This window comes from Microchirus variegatus (assembly GCF_963457635.1).
Source record: "Microchirus variegatus genome assembly, chromosome: 17".
Lineage (NCBI taxonomy): Eukaryota > Metazoa > Chordata > Actinopteri > Pleuronectiformes > Soleidae > Microchirus > Microchirus variegatus.
Genome location: NC_139818.1, coordinates 13270811 through 13286020, shown reverse-complemented (window position 1 = coordinate 13286020; position 15210 = coordinate 13270811). Strand labels below are relative to the sequence as shown.

The 15210-nt window shown below is 39.4% G+C and overlaps 1 protein-coding gene across 1 annotated transcript in view; it reads right to left on the bottom strand.

The window, feature by feature from the left end:
- Window positions 1-15210, bottom strand: part of dock1 (dedicator of cytokinesis 1) — a 176055-nt gene that overhangs the window by 23545 nt on the left and 137300 nt on the right. The window contains exons 32-41 of the mRNA XM_083904018.1: window positions 13493-13551; window positions 12648-12796; window positions 11038-11123; window positions 10504-10660; window positions 9886-9926; window positions 9551-9641; window positions 7440-7559; window positions 5839-5928; window positions 5477-5581; window positions 183-324 (exon numbers count right to left, since the gene is read on the bottom strand). Coding sequence (XP_083760144.1) covers window positions 183-324; window positions 5477-5581; window positions 5839-5928; window positions 7440-7559; window positions 9551-9641; window positions 9886-9926; window positions 10504-10660; window positions 11038-11123; window positions 12648-12796; window positions 13493-13551 — 1040 coding nt within the window. The remainder of the gene's footprint in view (window positions 1-182; window positions 325-5476; window positions 5582-5838; window positions 5929-7439; window positions 7560-9550; window positions 9642-9885; window positions 9927-10503; window positions 10661-11037; window positions 11124-12647; window positions 12797-13492; window positions 13552-15210) is intronic.

Genomic DNA, 15210 nt, shown 5'->3' with positions numbered 1-15210 from the left:
GAAATAACCCATAAGACGGCTGTGTCTTAGCTCTATAATTTCCTCCAATCATTACCATGTGTAGTATCAACACGTTTCTGTTCCTGCTGTGGAACGGCAGCATCAGAATTAAGCGTTAAGAAGCCCAAACAAATTAATTTAAATGAAATACAGTAAAAACAAATGATTAGTGCAGAGGATACACTGTCCAGAAGAACTCTTGGTGTCCTCGCTGGGTGGTGTGGTCGTCTTCATCTTCTCTGCGTTGGGGAGCTGTGTGAGGAGACGTGCTTCAAAATCCTCTCTGCGTTCATACTCCTTCCCGCGGTAGATGAACATTTTGTTCTGGAGGACAATCAAGAAAAACAGTGAAAACTTAGATCTCTGTACATAAAGGCACGCACACAATCATGCAAGCTTTGTGCAAATTAGCACAAATTACACGGACACAAGGTACACTGGCAGTATTGACAGCGAACACTGTCATTTCATAGCCCATTTCACAGGAACATTAGATCCAGTAGTTGAAAGTCAATCAGAGATAGTAGAAGAAGGGACTAATTGGGCTGTGGCTGGGTTAAAACACATTATCATAATCTCCACAGTAAATCCATACAAATGAGCTCGATGGACAGTTTTTGGCACAGATTCAGCGGTTAATCAGAGAGGACTTGCTTTGGGAGAGTTTCTGCTTCAGTGCACTGTGAATAGCGACCAACACTCTTTTACTAGTGGTTGCTACCAATGACTGCTAATGGTAGTCAACTACAATGGATCAGACATGCTGCCAGTTTAAACTCAGTGTGGTAAGATCACTGGAGCCGAGGATCTTCTTATCTAGACAACTTGATAGAAGCCTTACTATAAATAACTAGCTTCATTCATTAGCTTAACAGGGACATTACACCGCTTGAAAGCTGGGTTCTTCTCTCTGGAGAATAGCATAGCAGTTTTTCCCCAAAATTTCCTCTTTTCCTTTCATAGATCATCACTACACAATAAATCATCAAAAGTGATGTCCTTTGTGCACAGCACACATGTCAATTCCCCAATTAATTTCGGGAATTGCAGCCATGAAATAATGCCTGGGGACATATTTTAAATCTGCTTTGACAGATTGAACAGTTGACTAAAATACAACGATTTCCAGAGCCATCCCTTTCAACTTCAGACAATTCACTGCCACAGATTTCAGCTCGTGAACAACTGTTAGATTTGCCTTTAATTTATTTTTCAAAATCATACAACTGTGATCAAGGAAAGCACATCAATAGATACTGTTGTCTTCTAGACAACAGATTCACACGATGGTGTTGCTAAGCATTCTGGTCATGTATCTCATTCAATCGTCAGGATTCTCATTTTCATAAGCCTTAGACCTGAAGTAGATGGTTGTGGGGATAAAAAAAAATGGTAATAGGGATGTCAATTCATGCTAAAATGGTAATTTCTTTCTCAACGGGTGGGTAAAAAGCCAATTTAAGAACATGAAAGACAAAAACATAGATAAAGTACATAAAGCTGCAATGTCATCAAGTTAAATATTGCCGGCGACTTCAGCTCTTTGCACTGCATGATGGCAGGATTATGGGTAACGCAGTGCACGGGGTAAACAACTGTAGAATATCAAGTAAACCATCACAGTAAGAAGCCTGGTAATACATACGGATACTTTCTTCAATCTACTGCTGAATCAGGTAACATCAAACTGACAAAAGCCTGGAAACAAAGGCTCACCTTGTTTTATGCTAAAACAAAAATAAATTAGATGAGAAGAGTACACAAGAGTGGCCCTAAAAATGTATGAGCAGAGAGAACCTCTGTTTCTCCGAGTGTGCTCAAGGGTCTGTCTGAGGAACATTTTCGATGATAGAACACAACAGCTCATATCCAAGTGTCTTCAAATATGGTGCGTTTAGATACATATTTCAAACCAACACACACACACACACACCACACAGCTGCTCTTTAAGCTGGGTGCTCACAGGAAACCCAACACAGCGATTAAGCAAAGTTTGGGGAAAGATGGGAAGGATAAGGGAGAGAAGGTAAAGTAAGCCAACTGATGTAATACGAAATCTGTCTTTGAAATACAGAGAATTTCTTGAACAATATCTTTAATATATATATGTTATAGTTATATTTTCTGTGCCCGTCTAATCAATGTTAAAAGTCAGACAAGAAAAAAAAACACTGGGTGGTTTATACACATATTTACATGGTATTATTTGAGACTACAGATAAGGTGTCTATCGCTATTAACAACCAGTAAATCAAAAGCAGCAAAAATGATAACCTTTTTGCATCAAATCGATTTTTAAATGCGGGAGTGAACACTAAATAGCTTTATCAGACAAATTGATTTCTTACATAACTGACTTTTTCCCCAACGATAGTGCAGTATTGCAATACAAAAGCATTTGTTCTTGGAGCAAATACCCTCGACACTATATTTATCTTAATGAATAACTCATATACTCATATACAAGCACTTCCAATAATTATGAAATATATCAACAGGGCGTACAAAGAGCCCTTGTAACAGGGAACACAAGAGACATGATGAAAGAGAACTGACTCATTTTATATCCCCTTTGCTTTTCACGTTCAACAACACTTAAGAAGATTATAAATGTGGATGGAAAAAACAAGGGGGGGAAAACTGAGCTGCAGTAGATGCCAGCTTGTACACTCATTCATATCTACTGTAAGCAGACGAAGAGGCATGATTTAAAAAACGATAAAGGAGTAAATGAAATGCAGATTCATATTGGCAAAGGCAACCTTGCATACTGAACACGAGCACAGGTAATTTCATGCAAGGCCCTGCTGAGAATAAAACATGAGGAAAAAAATAACTAAAAGCTGTTGTCTATCGATGTTTAAATAGTCAGGATGGGCCTGTTCAGCTCACGTCTGTAAATGATGTGTAACGGTTAGTAGGAGCACATGGAGATTGGAAGGTAACAAAACACCCTTGTGAAATTGCACAGTTTCCTCAAAATGGACTGAAAATATATAACCAGAGGAACACCATTCATGAAACTGTGCTGTTATCTTATTTTGTGTTAAAACTGAGTGATGACAACTGCTTGATTCCTGAGACAGGAATACAGCACATTTGGCAGCATGTCACTCAGACATGGCATAAAACAGCTATTAACAGGGAATATACTTGAAGTAAATAAACCATCTTTTATCAAGAAGCAAACACAAACTGAAATCTGATGTGTAATGTGTATAAAATAGGAATTGGAGCGTGGATACTGGACTCGAGCCTTTTAAGACCTGGACCTGACATGGAGGGGACCTGTCAAGTGAAACTGACAGGGACTGTTTACTTTAGAGCACCTTATAATTAATTAAAATATTTATAATTGCCCTGGCATGTGGATTATGCACTGCACAAGGAAGGACAACGATATATCACCAAGTATATATATATATATATATATGTAACTTCTGAGTTCTGTTTCGATCGACTCTAGCAGGCAATTTTGTCTTATGACAAACGCGCAAACGCATTCACCTGCCTCGTATCTGGTTCGCCACCGCTACTACCATTTCCAGAGCCGGTGTTTGGTCGATTCACCACTGGGGCAACGATGTGGATTGATTATTTCCATCATCCTACATCCAGCCACAACATTTCCAACCCGGTACTCGGCAGTGGAACCGAACCAACTCCAATTCCGCTTCACTGAGCCCCCAACTGCAATTCATTTGATTTAAATTTGCTACTTTCTAATCCTGTCCATCCTGGTCACTCCCAACAAAAATTACCACTAGACTCACTGTCATTCACACAAGTATTCTGTCTTACTCCCACTAAACTTCATTCCTCTTCTTTCCAGTGCATACCTCCACCTCGCCATGCCCTTTTCCACCTGTCCCTTACTCTCACTACAGATTACAATATCATCTGCAAACAACATAGTGCACATAGTCTCCTGCCTGACCACATCTGTCAACCTGTCCATCACAAATGCAAACAAGAAGGGGCTAAAAGCTGATCCCTGATGTATTGCTATGCCTACATTGACTCCATCCGTCACTCCACCTCTCATACATGACCTTCACTCCCCTCACATACTTCTTTGCCACTCCAAACTTCCTCATACAATTCCATAATTCCTCTCGACACACGATTAGAAGTCCTCTCTAGATCAACAAAGACAAGGGCCTTCTCTACGTGTCTTCGCCAGCACTCTCAAAGCAAAGTGGAGGCTCAGACACAGAGAGAGGCCAATGTGGAGAATTCAAACGGTACTCAATTTGTGATAAGATGTGATAAGATTGGCACAATTCCAGCCACACATTGAAAAGGGGAATACAGATCAATTCAGGTTTTCAGGTGAAGTATACTTGAATGGGGATTAATAATCATGACTGGTGCCTTGGTTGCCTTGGTGGCTCCAGTGAGCCGTGACCCACTTGTGAAAGGATAAGTTGGTAGACAATGGATAGATGGATGAAAGGATGGATTAGCAATCATGTTCATTCGTATCTATCATATTTATATTGTTCCTTATAGTGATTTTAATTAAGTGTTGGCACTTAAAAACCATCATGGACATGCATATGGGCAGCTATTTGAGACAAACAAGACCAGGCTCCTGTCTTGAAAACTTAATATCTGATAGTTGCCGGAACATTAATGTGTAGTTTCTAGACATCCTCTTTTAAGACACAATCCAGAGATATGACACCTTTAACATGTTTCATTTCTTTTGTTGAATAGCTTGTCTATTTGTCCATCCAACAGTCGCAAATTAGAACTGCAAAAATATAATCGGTAGACATTATCTGCTTCATGTGACATAATAATAATATTTTTTATTCATAATTACTCTTCTTTGTAATATTTGACTCTTGAAAGTAAATTTAGAAATCATGACCTCCAATGTACTGTGGCAAGAACATTTGGAGGAAAGCTCAGACAAAGTAAGCAACCTTAATCCTGGATGTTTTAGGATTACAAAAGAATTTGGCAGCCACAAAAAAGCAATTTACAGTGTGACCATGTAACTTTCTTTCACATTCCTTCTCACCGCGTGTTACACACCATGCTCACAGCATGGACAAACTTTCAGGGATGGAATAAGAGAAGATTTTCTAGTGTGATCAGCATATGAGACCAGCTTGGTTTTTGTTGTCAGTCAGAATGGCAGCTTTTGGGAGGAGATTTTAGAATAAACCAACTGATCTGCAGACAGAGTGACTTAATTGAAGCATTAGCTAAATACAGACAGATATGAGGTGCAAATTAAGGAGGAAAGCTAAAGGAGCTGGGAGAGTTAGACCATGAACAACAGAGGGAGAGGCTAGGGATAGGGACATTTTAAGTAATGGGAAGTAGTCGTGCAAAAGGCATGTGGACTGAATCAGTGGTATTAAAAAATTATCTGTTTTGACCTGTGGATCACCCACGCTGTGCTTTCAGCCATGTGTGGGGTGCTGAGAGTTATGGGAGATGCACGTTGATGTGTGTACTCACTCGTAGGAAGGAGGGGAACCCCATGCCGTAATAGCCCACAGCAAAGTAGTCGGGTTTGGGCCTTTGGACCTTTACTATGTTCTCATAGAACTGGGCCTGCTTTCTCTGTTGAGGGACACAATAATAACCAACAAACCTGTCACTTCTTTTCATATTAATATTTGATTGATTCAGAAAGTATATTACATCATCAAAGTTGCCACCTTTCAGAGCTATATGAATAAAGGATTTGAATCTAAATGAAGCAAACAAATACATAAATAAACATTAAAACATGTTATTTGTCTTCATATATTGGAATTATTCATTTGACTCTGTCTCGAACATACCGGTAGAAGCAGCAGTTGAAAGAAATGACTTACCAAGGATGCACTGAGCTGTTCAAAGTCAAACATTTCATTCTCATACTGTTCAGCCAGTTCCTTTCCCAAAATGATTGCTTCCTCCCACATCTATTGGACGCATAAATAGAGACAGGTAGTAAATGAATCAATTGTGAAGAGAAAATAAAATAAAGCATTTCTTTTCTGTCAGCTGGATATAACAAATTATCTACCATGCAATTACTATCAACATTACTCTTTTGGAAATAAATAAACATGAATTAAAACTCAGTTGCCATCCTCTCAAGAGAATTTAGTTTATTACAGTGATTCATTTCAGTTTGAGACTCATCCAGTGCAGTGGAGTGGTGTCACAGATAGATGGGAGCCAGTCAAACATGTTGAGAGGCTTCTGAGTGGCTTCCTGGCAGATTAGACTGAACTGAACCGATCTGGGTCAGACTGGATCAAATCCAGACTGATACTCGGATCAGGCTGCCATCAGTGAGTGCGATGGCAACACCACCATCTGGGACTGTTTTCTGGATGACACTCTTAAAAACTGTCCTTGGTTCATGCCACCATCTCTGGAGTGTTGTGTGCACATGTGTGTGTATGCGTGTGTGTGAGTTTCTTCAGGACTCTTTCAGTTTGTTGTCCCTATTGCCACATCGTGCTGGGTGACAGTTGGCTCGAGAACCAAGTGTGGTGGCTGCACCACAACACTGATGACACATGCAAAGCCTTGGAACACCATCTCTGAGAAGCTCTGGCTGCAGTTCTGCAGACCCATTCCAAGCTGTGCTTACATAATTTTATTTTTATTTCTTTATTCTCCCCTGGAATAAAACATGAAGAGGAACGGAAGAACAACACAACAAACAAGTCTGAGGCAATATTACCTGACCTGCTCCTCACACCACATCACAGAAATGGTACACAAATGTCAGTTAAAATTTCATTATGTAATAAATCTAAAGCAACTAGCAATAAAATCCTCCTAATATGTCACAGAGACTCAGGAATAATATTCATATAACATACTGAACTCACCAACAACAACAGTACAGCCAAAATATTTGCATAAAAAAATATATTGTAGACTGCAAATCATGTTTATGTTTTGAAATCATGTTTTGGCATGTGGCGCCACCTATCGCCGTCTACCAATCATTGCAGTCAGTAGAGTCTCAGCTGCTGAGCAATCACGGGTTGCCAGTTACGTCAGAAAACGAAACCTAAAAGAATTTGAATTTGAATGTAGTAACCGTTTATGGCCACATTCTTACATATGGCACCTTTAAGTGGTAAGAGTAATTATGTGTTGTTGTTTGTAACATAGATTGCAAATTAATTTGTGATACTGGATAATATTGAAAACAATCTTCAGTTCAATATTTACTATATTACTTACCACATGGGATACCATCAAAATATAAACTGGTATACAAAAATGCAAGAATGACAACTTAATAATATGAATTGTTTGTCACAATTTTCTAACTGCATTGTTTCAGATTGCAAACTTTTCAATTTGAAATTGATTAACTGTTCAGCACTCATGAAAAGTAAGAGAAAATAATAGGATTCATCATAATTATAACCATTCATACACAGTGTGCGTGTTCGTGTTCTCTCACCTTGCCCTTATCAAAGTAATTGATAATCTGTTGGTAGAGCTGATCCTTGAGCTGACATTGCGTGCTGGCATGGTAGCCATCTCTCTGGGTCAGGTGGGCTGCACATGCCTCGTCTGACCACTGCAGGCGACAAGTTAGGAGCGGGGTCACAACACAGCGCAATACAGTACAGAGCAAAATGTGGTACAAGTGACAAGAAATCAATCGCTGACTTATAGCCAATGCAAATGGATGAGACTGATGTGTATTCCTTTTTACAGCTGCCCTGCTCTCTGGCAGGCCAAGATTGAAACTTAAGACCTGGGCAATGAAGCAGGCGTCAATACATATTGAATGGTTCAGAGAGAGTGTCAATGCAGTTCTTTACTATCTGTGACTAATACTTTCTGTGACTGTTATTGTATTTACCACACAATTCCCCACAACCCAAAACAGTGCTCAGGTGTGCTAGCCCATGGCAAGTCAATCTAATGACTCATAAACAGTGGCACACGAGGACAATTCGCACAACAAGAATGCTTAGTGCTTCCCGTTCACACCATCATAACTTTTCTTTCCACAGCATGGATAAAAAAGGAGGCTTCTGAAATCAATCTCATTAGCCTATTATGTCAAGTATAATCCTATGTGTCCTGCCATGACTGATCTATAATTACCAGACGGCTTCAATTAGGATTCTGCAGTGTGTGAGTAACCTGAAGCGTTTCTGAGGAAATCTGGCAAAGTTTTGCCACATTTGAATAGCAACGCTGAGACATTTGCATATTCATGCACTGGAGATGGGTTAAAAAAAAGAAAAGAAAGAAAAGTAATTGCTATGCACATTGTTACTGTGGCTTGAAGAGGGACACTGGGAGGCTCTGGATCAAGCTATTGATTCTTTTACAGCTGGACTGCAGCAGTTGAAAGGTAAAGGGATCTCTGTTTATTCATGGACGGCCAGTGACCCTGCATCGACAAAATTTAAGTGCTGATACATCTCTGACAACACTCGAAGTGATGTAAACTCATCAGATTTGATTTATCTTCTTCAGGTACTCTCCTGGAAACCTAATTATTATTACAGGGAGCCCATTTTACTCTGTGAATGGTGGTGGAAATAGTATTAATGTATACATCACTCTTATTTACATGCAGCTATGTGTGGACTTCAGAGATTACCTAAAACAGCTTATATGGAATATATAACTCATTGATATTCTAACAACAAGATAAATTTCCGCCATATAGTGCAATTGAGTCCATCACTACAGGTATATGCTATGATCAGGGACGCTTTCATGGAGATGAGCAGAATGGAAATAATAACAAAACAAATCCTGCAAACGCTGCTCAGCATGGCAAATGTGATTCAGTCGATCTGCTCTCCCCTTTCGGGACCTGTACAAAGGCAGCTATTTATGCAAATACAGACAAGACACTGGGTGCAACCATGTTAGATAAAAGGCAGAGAAGAACAACTCCAAAATCAGGCTATACTAAACCCCAACTGGGAACAGACACTGCAGGTTTCTTTGTGTGCGGGGGGTGAGCAATATTTTTGGCTGGAAACAAAAACTTTTTGGGCTGAGAGCAGGTCTACATTATCAAGGTGTAATTTTAAAAGAAATAATTCACAGCAGCTTATAAATATTTATCATATAATTTCAAATATCAGTGCTCCAAGAGGGTGGTTGAAGCTTGTCCATTTTTAAACCACATAAGCCTTAAACCATGGGATTCAAAGTAGACGATTTGTCATTTCCAGTTGACAGAGGACAGTAAAAGTACACCTTTATCGTGCAGCACCTCAGGTACCTACAGCTACAAGTCTTAGCAATTTTTTTAGGAAGGATCAGATACTAATAATGACTTGCACCAATGACTCAAGGTAAAAAGATGTTTCTCAGCAAATCTGGGCTCTGGACAGTGAAGGGATCCTGGCCCATATTTCTTAGTCCCGTACACATTCACATTTGAACAAAAACACAGTTTAATGCCTGATGTTCAATAACATCTGCCTATTTACAGCTCGAGTGAGTGCAGGTTCCACACACCCACTGTGCTGTGTGAAGTATGTTGGTGAAAGTCATCGCACATTGATTTGTTGCTAGTGTGTATAATTTGTGTACCTTCAGCAGTTTGGCGTGTAGCAGCAGAGTGTAGGCGGCCTCAGTGTAGTTGTCGCACTCTTTGTGGAGGTCGCAGAGCTTGTACAGGTACCTGGGCAGGAAAGAGTAATGATTTATGGGTAATGTCTGGGAAGACCTCTCACAACCGACAGAACGTTAACTCCCCCAGACTAATGCGTCTTGACAACCTCTTTTTTTTTTTTACTACAAATAACTTTTGGCAGACAGATGGAAACAAAAAACTGTGACAGGAAAGAATCTGGGAATGGGAATTATTTCAACACAATTTTATATTTTACTCTGGACTGTCCAAGACATTCCTCATTAGGTCTTACCTGATGTACATTTCTTCTCTATCGATCTCCTTGTAAAAGTTCTACAGGAAGGAAAGACAATGCATTAAAACGTGTTCAGTGAATCATGTTTATACAATTCTAGAAAGAGCTATACTGTAGATTATGTTTAAATATGTTCAAGAGAACAATTTTCTACTGGCTGAGTGACCAATTCAATCTCTAAACCAAGGGCGAATAAAACTGGAAGTACAATCTAATGGAAAGTATTTACTTCAGAAAAAGAAGAGGGCTGATGTTAGAGTCGGAGTGGACGGTGTCCACATTGTTCTCTTAGCCAAAAATGAAAATCAATATTTTATACATATCACCGCTCTGAAAGGACATGACTGAGATAAATGTTGAATGTAGGTCGCAGGTCAGTAGCCACAAGTCACGTGAAACCAAAGTGACATTTTGCTGCTCCCTGATGAAATGTCACTTGACAGAGGTGAGGTGTCTCAGGTGAACTGCTCTGCGATTACATCTTAATGCAAGGTGATGGCTGCTATTGTCGTACAACACGGTGTTTACTTTACTGACAATATGTACCTATATACAACGTCTCTGATGTTCCGTTAGAGCAAGTGAGTATTCAGAAATGTAAAACAGCCATCTTACGAGCACGTTGACGGTGCAGCTCATGCGGTTCTCCTTGTTCTCATCATGCATGATGGTCCTGTAGTCCAGCAGCCTCTCCAGCAGACGAACCACGAGCGTGACAAAGTTCTCGCCGGTCTTCGCCAAGTACTTGTGCTTCCTGCAGTGCTCCAGCAAACTAGTGTGTCGTTTGTGTTTGTTTGTTGAGTGCAGGGGGTGGTTTGTGTGTAACATGTGCATGATAATGTGAAATAAGAGAAGCCAGGAGCAGAGAGAGATAAATAAAAGATCAGCATGCAGACAACATTTAAGATTTGACTGTTAATAATAAGAACCGCTGCCACTGAAATTATTTGAGGAAACATTCTTTCATTTGCCAATTAAAGCATCCAAAGCTAGCATCCTGCTGAACTGAAAGCACGGATCACAAACTGTGATGAGGAGTCGTATGATCATCAGCACGCTGTGATTATTTTGAGGGGTGCTATGTTGCAATTAGCATTATCTAACTCGTGAGAGGCTCAGGCATAATCCTGTCCATTAATCAGCACTTACATTTTCTGAAAGAGAACTTTGTACTGCTCGTCTCCGCGGCCCCCCTCCACCTCGTGATCCAGCTTGGTGATGATCTCGTTTTCAAACTGCAATTAGACGGAGCAGGCGTAAATAATCAGTGTAGCTAATTTTTCAATTCATTAACGCCATCTCCCTGTCTCACTTTCACCCTGCATTTCGGCTGAGCTTTGACTTGCTCTATTCCTCTCATGAAGCCCAGCTGGCTTGTGTTTTCTGTTCATTATAAAAGCTTTTCTTTATCTCTCTTAATTTGGTTGGATCAAAGAACATGGTTACGCCATGAGACACATCCTCTTTTTCTTCTGCTTCTGTTTTTTCCTGTAGTGGCTGACATTGATTTTCCTGGTATTTGTATTTTGTTGCTACAACACAAGCAGCCTTCAATTAGTTAGTACACCTATTTCTCCATGTGCTCATGTGCTGGCAAACAAGAAAGAAGGGTGGGGTAAGACAAGATATAAATGCTGTTAAAACAAGGATTTACAACAAACCCAGAGAAAAGTGAATATAAAAACAGAGAGTGTGCATATAAATAGGTTGGGCCAGAAGAAAAATGATCAAATTTCACTCAGGGAAAGGTAAGAAAGTGGGACACACCTTCAAAATAGATAGATCCTGACTGACACATTGACTTATTTAGCAGCATTCTATCCCCATCCACATCAAACAGGCTGCACTATAGAGTGTAGCAGTGGAGCAATAGAAGTGAAAATCCCATTTATTTTCTGAATAGAGATTGCAATTATCAGCCATAATAGTGGAACATCAGAAGGTCAATTCATCACAAGCTATGAGGCTGCTAAACAATGTTACTGCATGTGATATCTAATGTATTTTGAGAAAAATGTGTTACCATCCACAAAAAAAAATCATGATTATTATGTTTACCACAGTGTGGCCATGATTTTTTTAATCATTTAAACTAAAATGCACACAAACAAGACGCAAGCTTAAAATTAAATGTTAAATTCAAGAATAACAACTAGAAGTCTCTGAGGCATCATTTGCATAATTTTCTGGATGAAAATCAACTTTTTTATGGACTCCATTTATCTCATAGCTTGTTAAAAATGTCAATAATAATAAAACAAATGAATGGGAAATTGACTTCTGCAACCAGAGCTTTTCTAAAATAAAAAAATGGGTGCTCACTGTTAAATGCCACTGGTAATGATGATCTCAGACCAGAATGCTGGTTAAATAACCAGCAAAGACAATGGTGTTTCATAATTTGATCACATTACAAGAGCATACTTTGGAAGTCAACATAAATATCAAACCGCTGAAAACAGCCTGAGACATCTTATGGCAGAACAGCTGTAGCCAAATGGATTTTCTCATGCAGAAAGGCTTAATTTTGCACTGTAACAAGCCATGACATTGATTTTCTCTTACCGTGGCTGTTGATAATCGCAGCACAACAAAATGAGATTTGCAGAATTACAAGTAAGCTTGAGACTATGAAACTTTTTTCTACATGGAGTATCCCTCTGCATTTCTACATTTTAACTCGTATGATTCCCCCAATAACAGCAGCCGATTTCTTTATTTTTATCTGCCGCAATTATGTAATGCTTCAGAAGACGCACCCGCTGGAAGCTGCAGGTGAAGTGGAACTCGCACTGCATCATATCAAAGAAGATTGGGATGGTGGCCTTTCGCAGCTCAATCTCAGGGACTAGCGTCATCTCGAGGATAGGACCCACCATCTCCGGAATGAATTTTATCTTGTGCGGCCCTGAGAGACAGGACATGGAAATTAATACACATGATGTCATTTTTTGAAGACTGCATTTTGAACAAAACAAGTACAGCATGTTAATCTTAACAGGGTATGAATCTAATCTAATGTGCTGCAGAATTTTGAGGGAGCTGTTAGTAGGAGACACAGCTGACGTGTGGCTCCACATGTTTATCTATTTAAGTCTCCTCACATCAGAATTTTCCATAACAATCACATGGTAAACAATTTCAAACCAAACACATTAGGTAACAAAAATAGCAAGGGGCTCATTAAAAACCCAGAGAATGAGTCAATCTAATCTGATGGAAAGCTTTAATTAAGGGATCAGATACAGCATCTGAGTTACAATTAGAGAACTTTGAAGGAAACACAGGTGCCCAAATCTAACACCAAAATCCCTCCACTACAGTCTCACTCCATTGAGACTCGATTGCATTCTGTCTCATCATGCATACAGCTAATTAACACATTATTGTCTATATTTAGCCACCATAGTGTTCTGGGTTGACTCGCTGGCTGTGAATTTGCCAGATAATCATAAGCATAAACTGAGAAACAAGTTAACACAAGTAAATTGCAGGCTTTCTACTACAAATTTGATATAATTAATCCTTCACAGTGACTCCAATCTTTGGTTACATGACAGTAAAACCGATTAGTATTAGAAGTGACAGGTAAAAGCACAATTACCAAGATTATACCACATATCCCGAATTTCAAAGCCAATTTGTCTTCTCATGTCCTGGTACCTGAAACACAAACATAATTAAAATAAAACAAGTTAAATGAGTTAAATCATGAAAAAAGGAAAGGCAGGAATAATGTGGGGATAAAAGGAGACAGTAGGGTTTTTCAAATCTGGGTATACACGACAATATACAACGACACATTTTAAGTTTACATTTCCAAATATTACCACAGGGTATTACAGAGTTATGTACTTATGTAAATGTACTTCTCAGCCCCTCTGAGTGTTGTTTTGGTTTGATGGACGGCCACATGCGCAAGCTCACAACTAAATCCTGTAACTGGTATCTGGAGGCTCTGTCTTACTGATGGCTAAAACATATAGAAAAGCTCTATATAAATGTAATGAATAATAATAATAATAATACCACCATGTAAACACAAAAACATGATTACAGTGCTATGACCACTGAAAGTTAAAACTGTAGTATGCAACTTTTCAATACATTCCAGATAGGTTTTTTATGTAAAGACAGACAACGGCAACATTGCACAAGTATGACTTAAAACACAGAAAACAGAAAGTTTCAGGAATTAATTTGACTGTTCAAAAAACGTGGTTGTTCAGCAGTTAGACAAAAACGAAGGCAGTATAATATCAGCAACAACAAATATCCCCAAACGATATACACAGTGGCTTGAATTATTTCTGAGTGTTTTTTTGCATAAGTTACATCTGCTCAAAACAAACACATATGCTGGTGGTTAGCAGACTGTCAGCTTTGGTCTACCATTTCTTCACTTGGTGCTTTCAAACATGCAGAAAAATGTGGACAGATGACATGAGGCAAAGTTTTTAATCACCCAGTTTTTTGCTGATATTAGACCTCAGAGGTCAATTTGTGTCCTTTAGAAAACAAAGATCTGCAAAAGAAGCTGGAAGGATCCCTCCCATCGTGACTTTTTATCTAAGCCGCCCTGCTTTGCCATGTCAAGGTGGTGAACCAATCCCCACAGCAGTTTGAGGCCCCGTATCCCTGCCTGTCACACTGTCCCGGGTCAAAGAGAGGACAAACAGTGGAGTGGAAAGGACACAGAAGCAGAGACAGACAGTGAGTGATGGAGAAACTAACAGGAGAGGAAATAGCAGGCAGCGAGGCAGAAAGTGAAAGTGGTACTCTGAAACCGATCACATGAAACAAAAATAATGACTTCAGTTCTTTCAAAACAAGCTGATAAGAAAAAGTAAGTAAGTTCAAGCCATGTGATTGTTTCAAGATCAAGAACAATAGTGGAAGATAACAGTATCAGGAGAGCTATTTCTGACCGTTGCTCCTCACCCTTTTTCCACTGGCCTGTTTCGGCACATTTTAACTGCACCATTGCATGCTGAGAAGTAATCAAATGCATTTTCACCGGTGGTTCACCACAGGGAATAACTGCACTAAACCGTAATATTGTGAGGAGCACTGCCAAACTATCGCAGTTTGCAACTGCATGGCTGACCAGCCTCATATAAAAAAACAGAATTACCACTGGCTACCACCAATGTTGAAAAAATATAGTTATGCTTCCAAATCCTTTAGTATTGGTGTTACAAAATGCCAGTAAAGTCTTTTGAGAATATTGGTGCAGTGGTCGTAGGAAGTATGTGCACACCGACAATCAAATACGCCTTGTAAAGAGTTTCCAACGTGGTTTGCCCAGTTTGCCGCAAAATA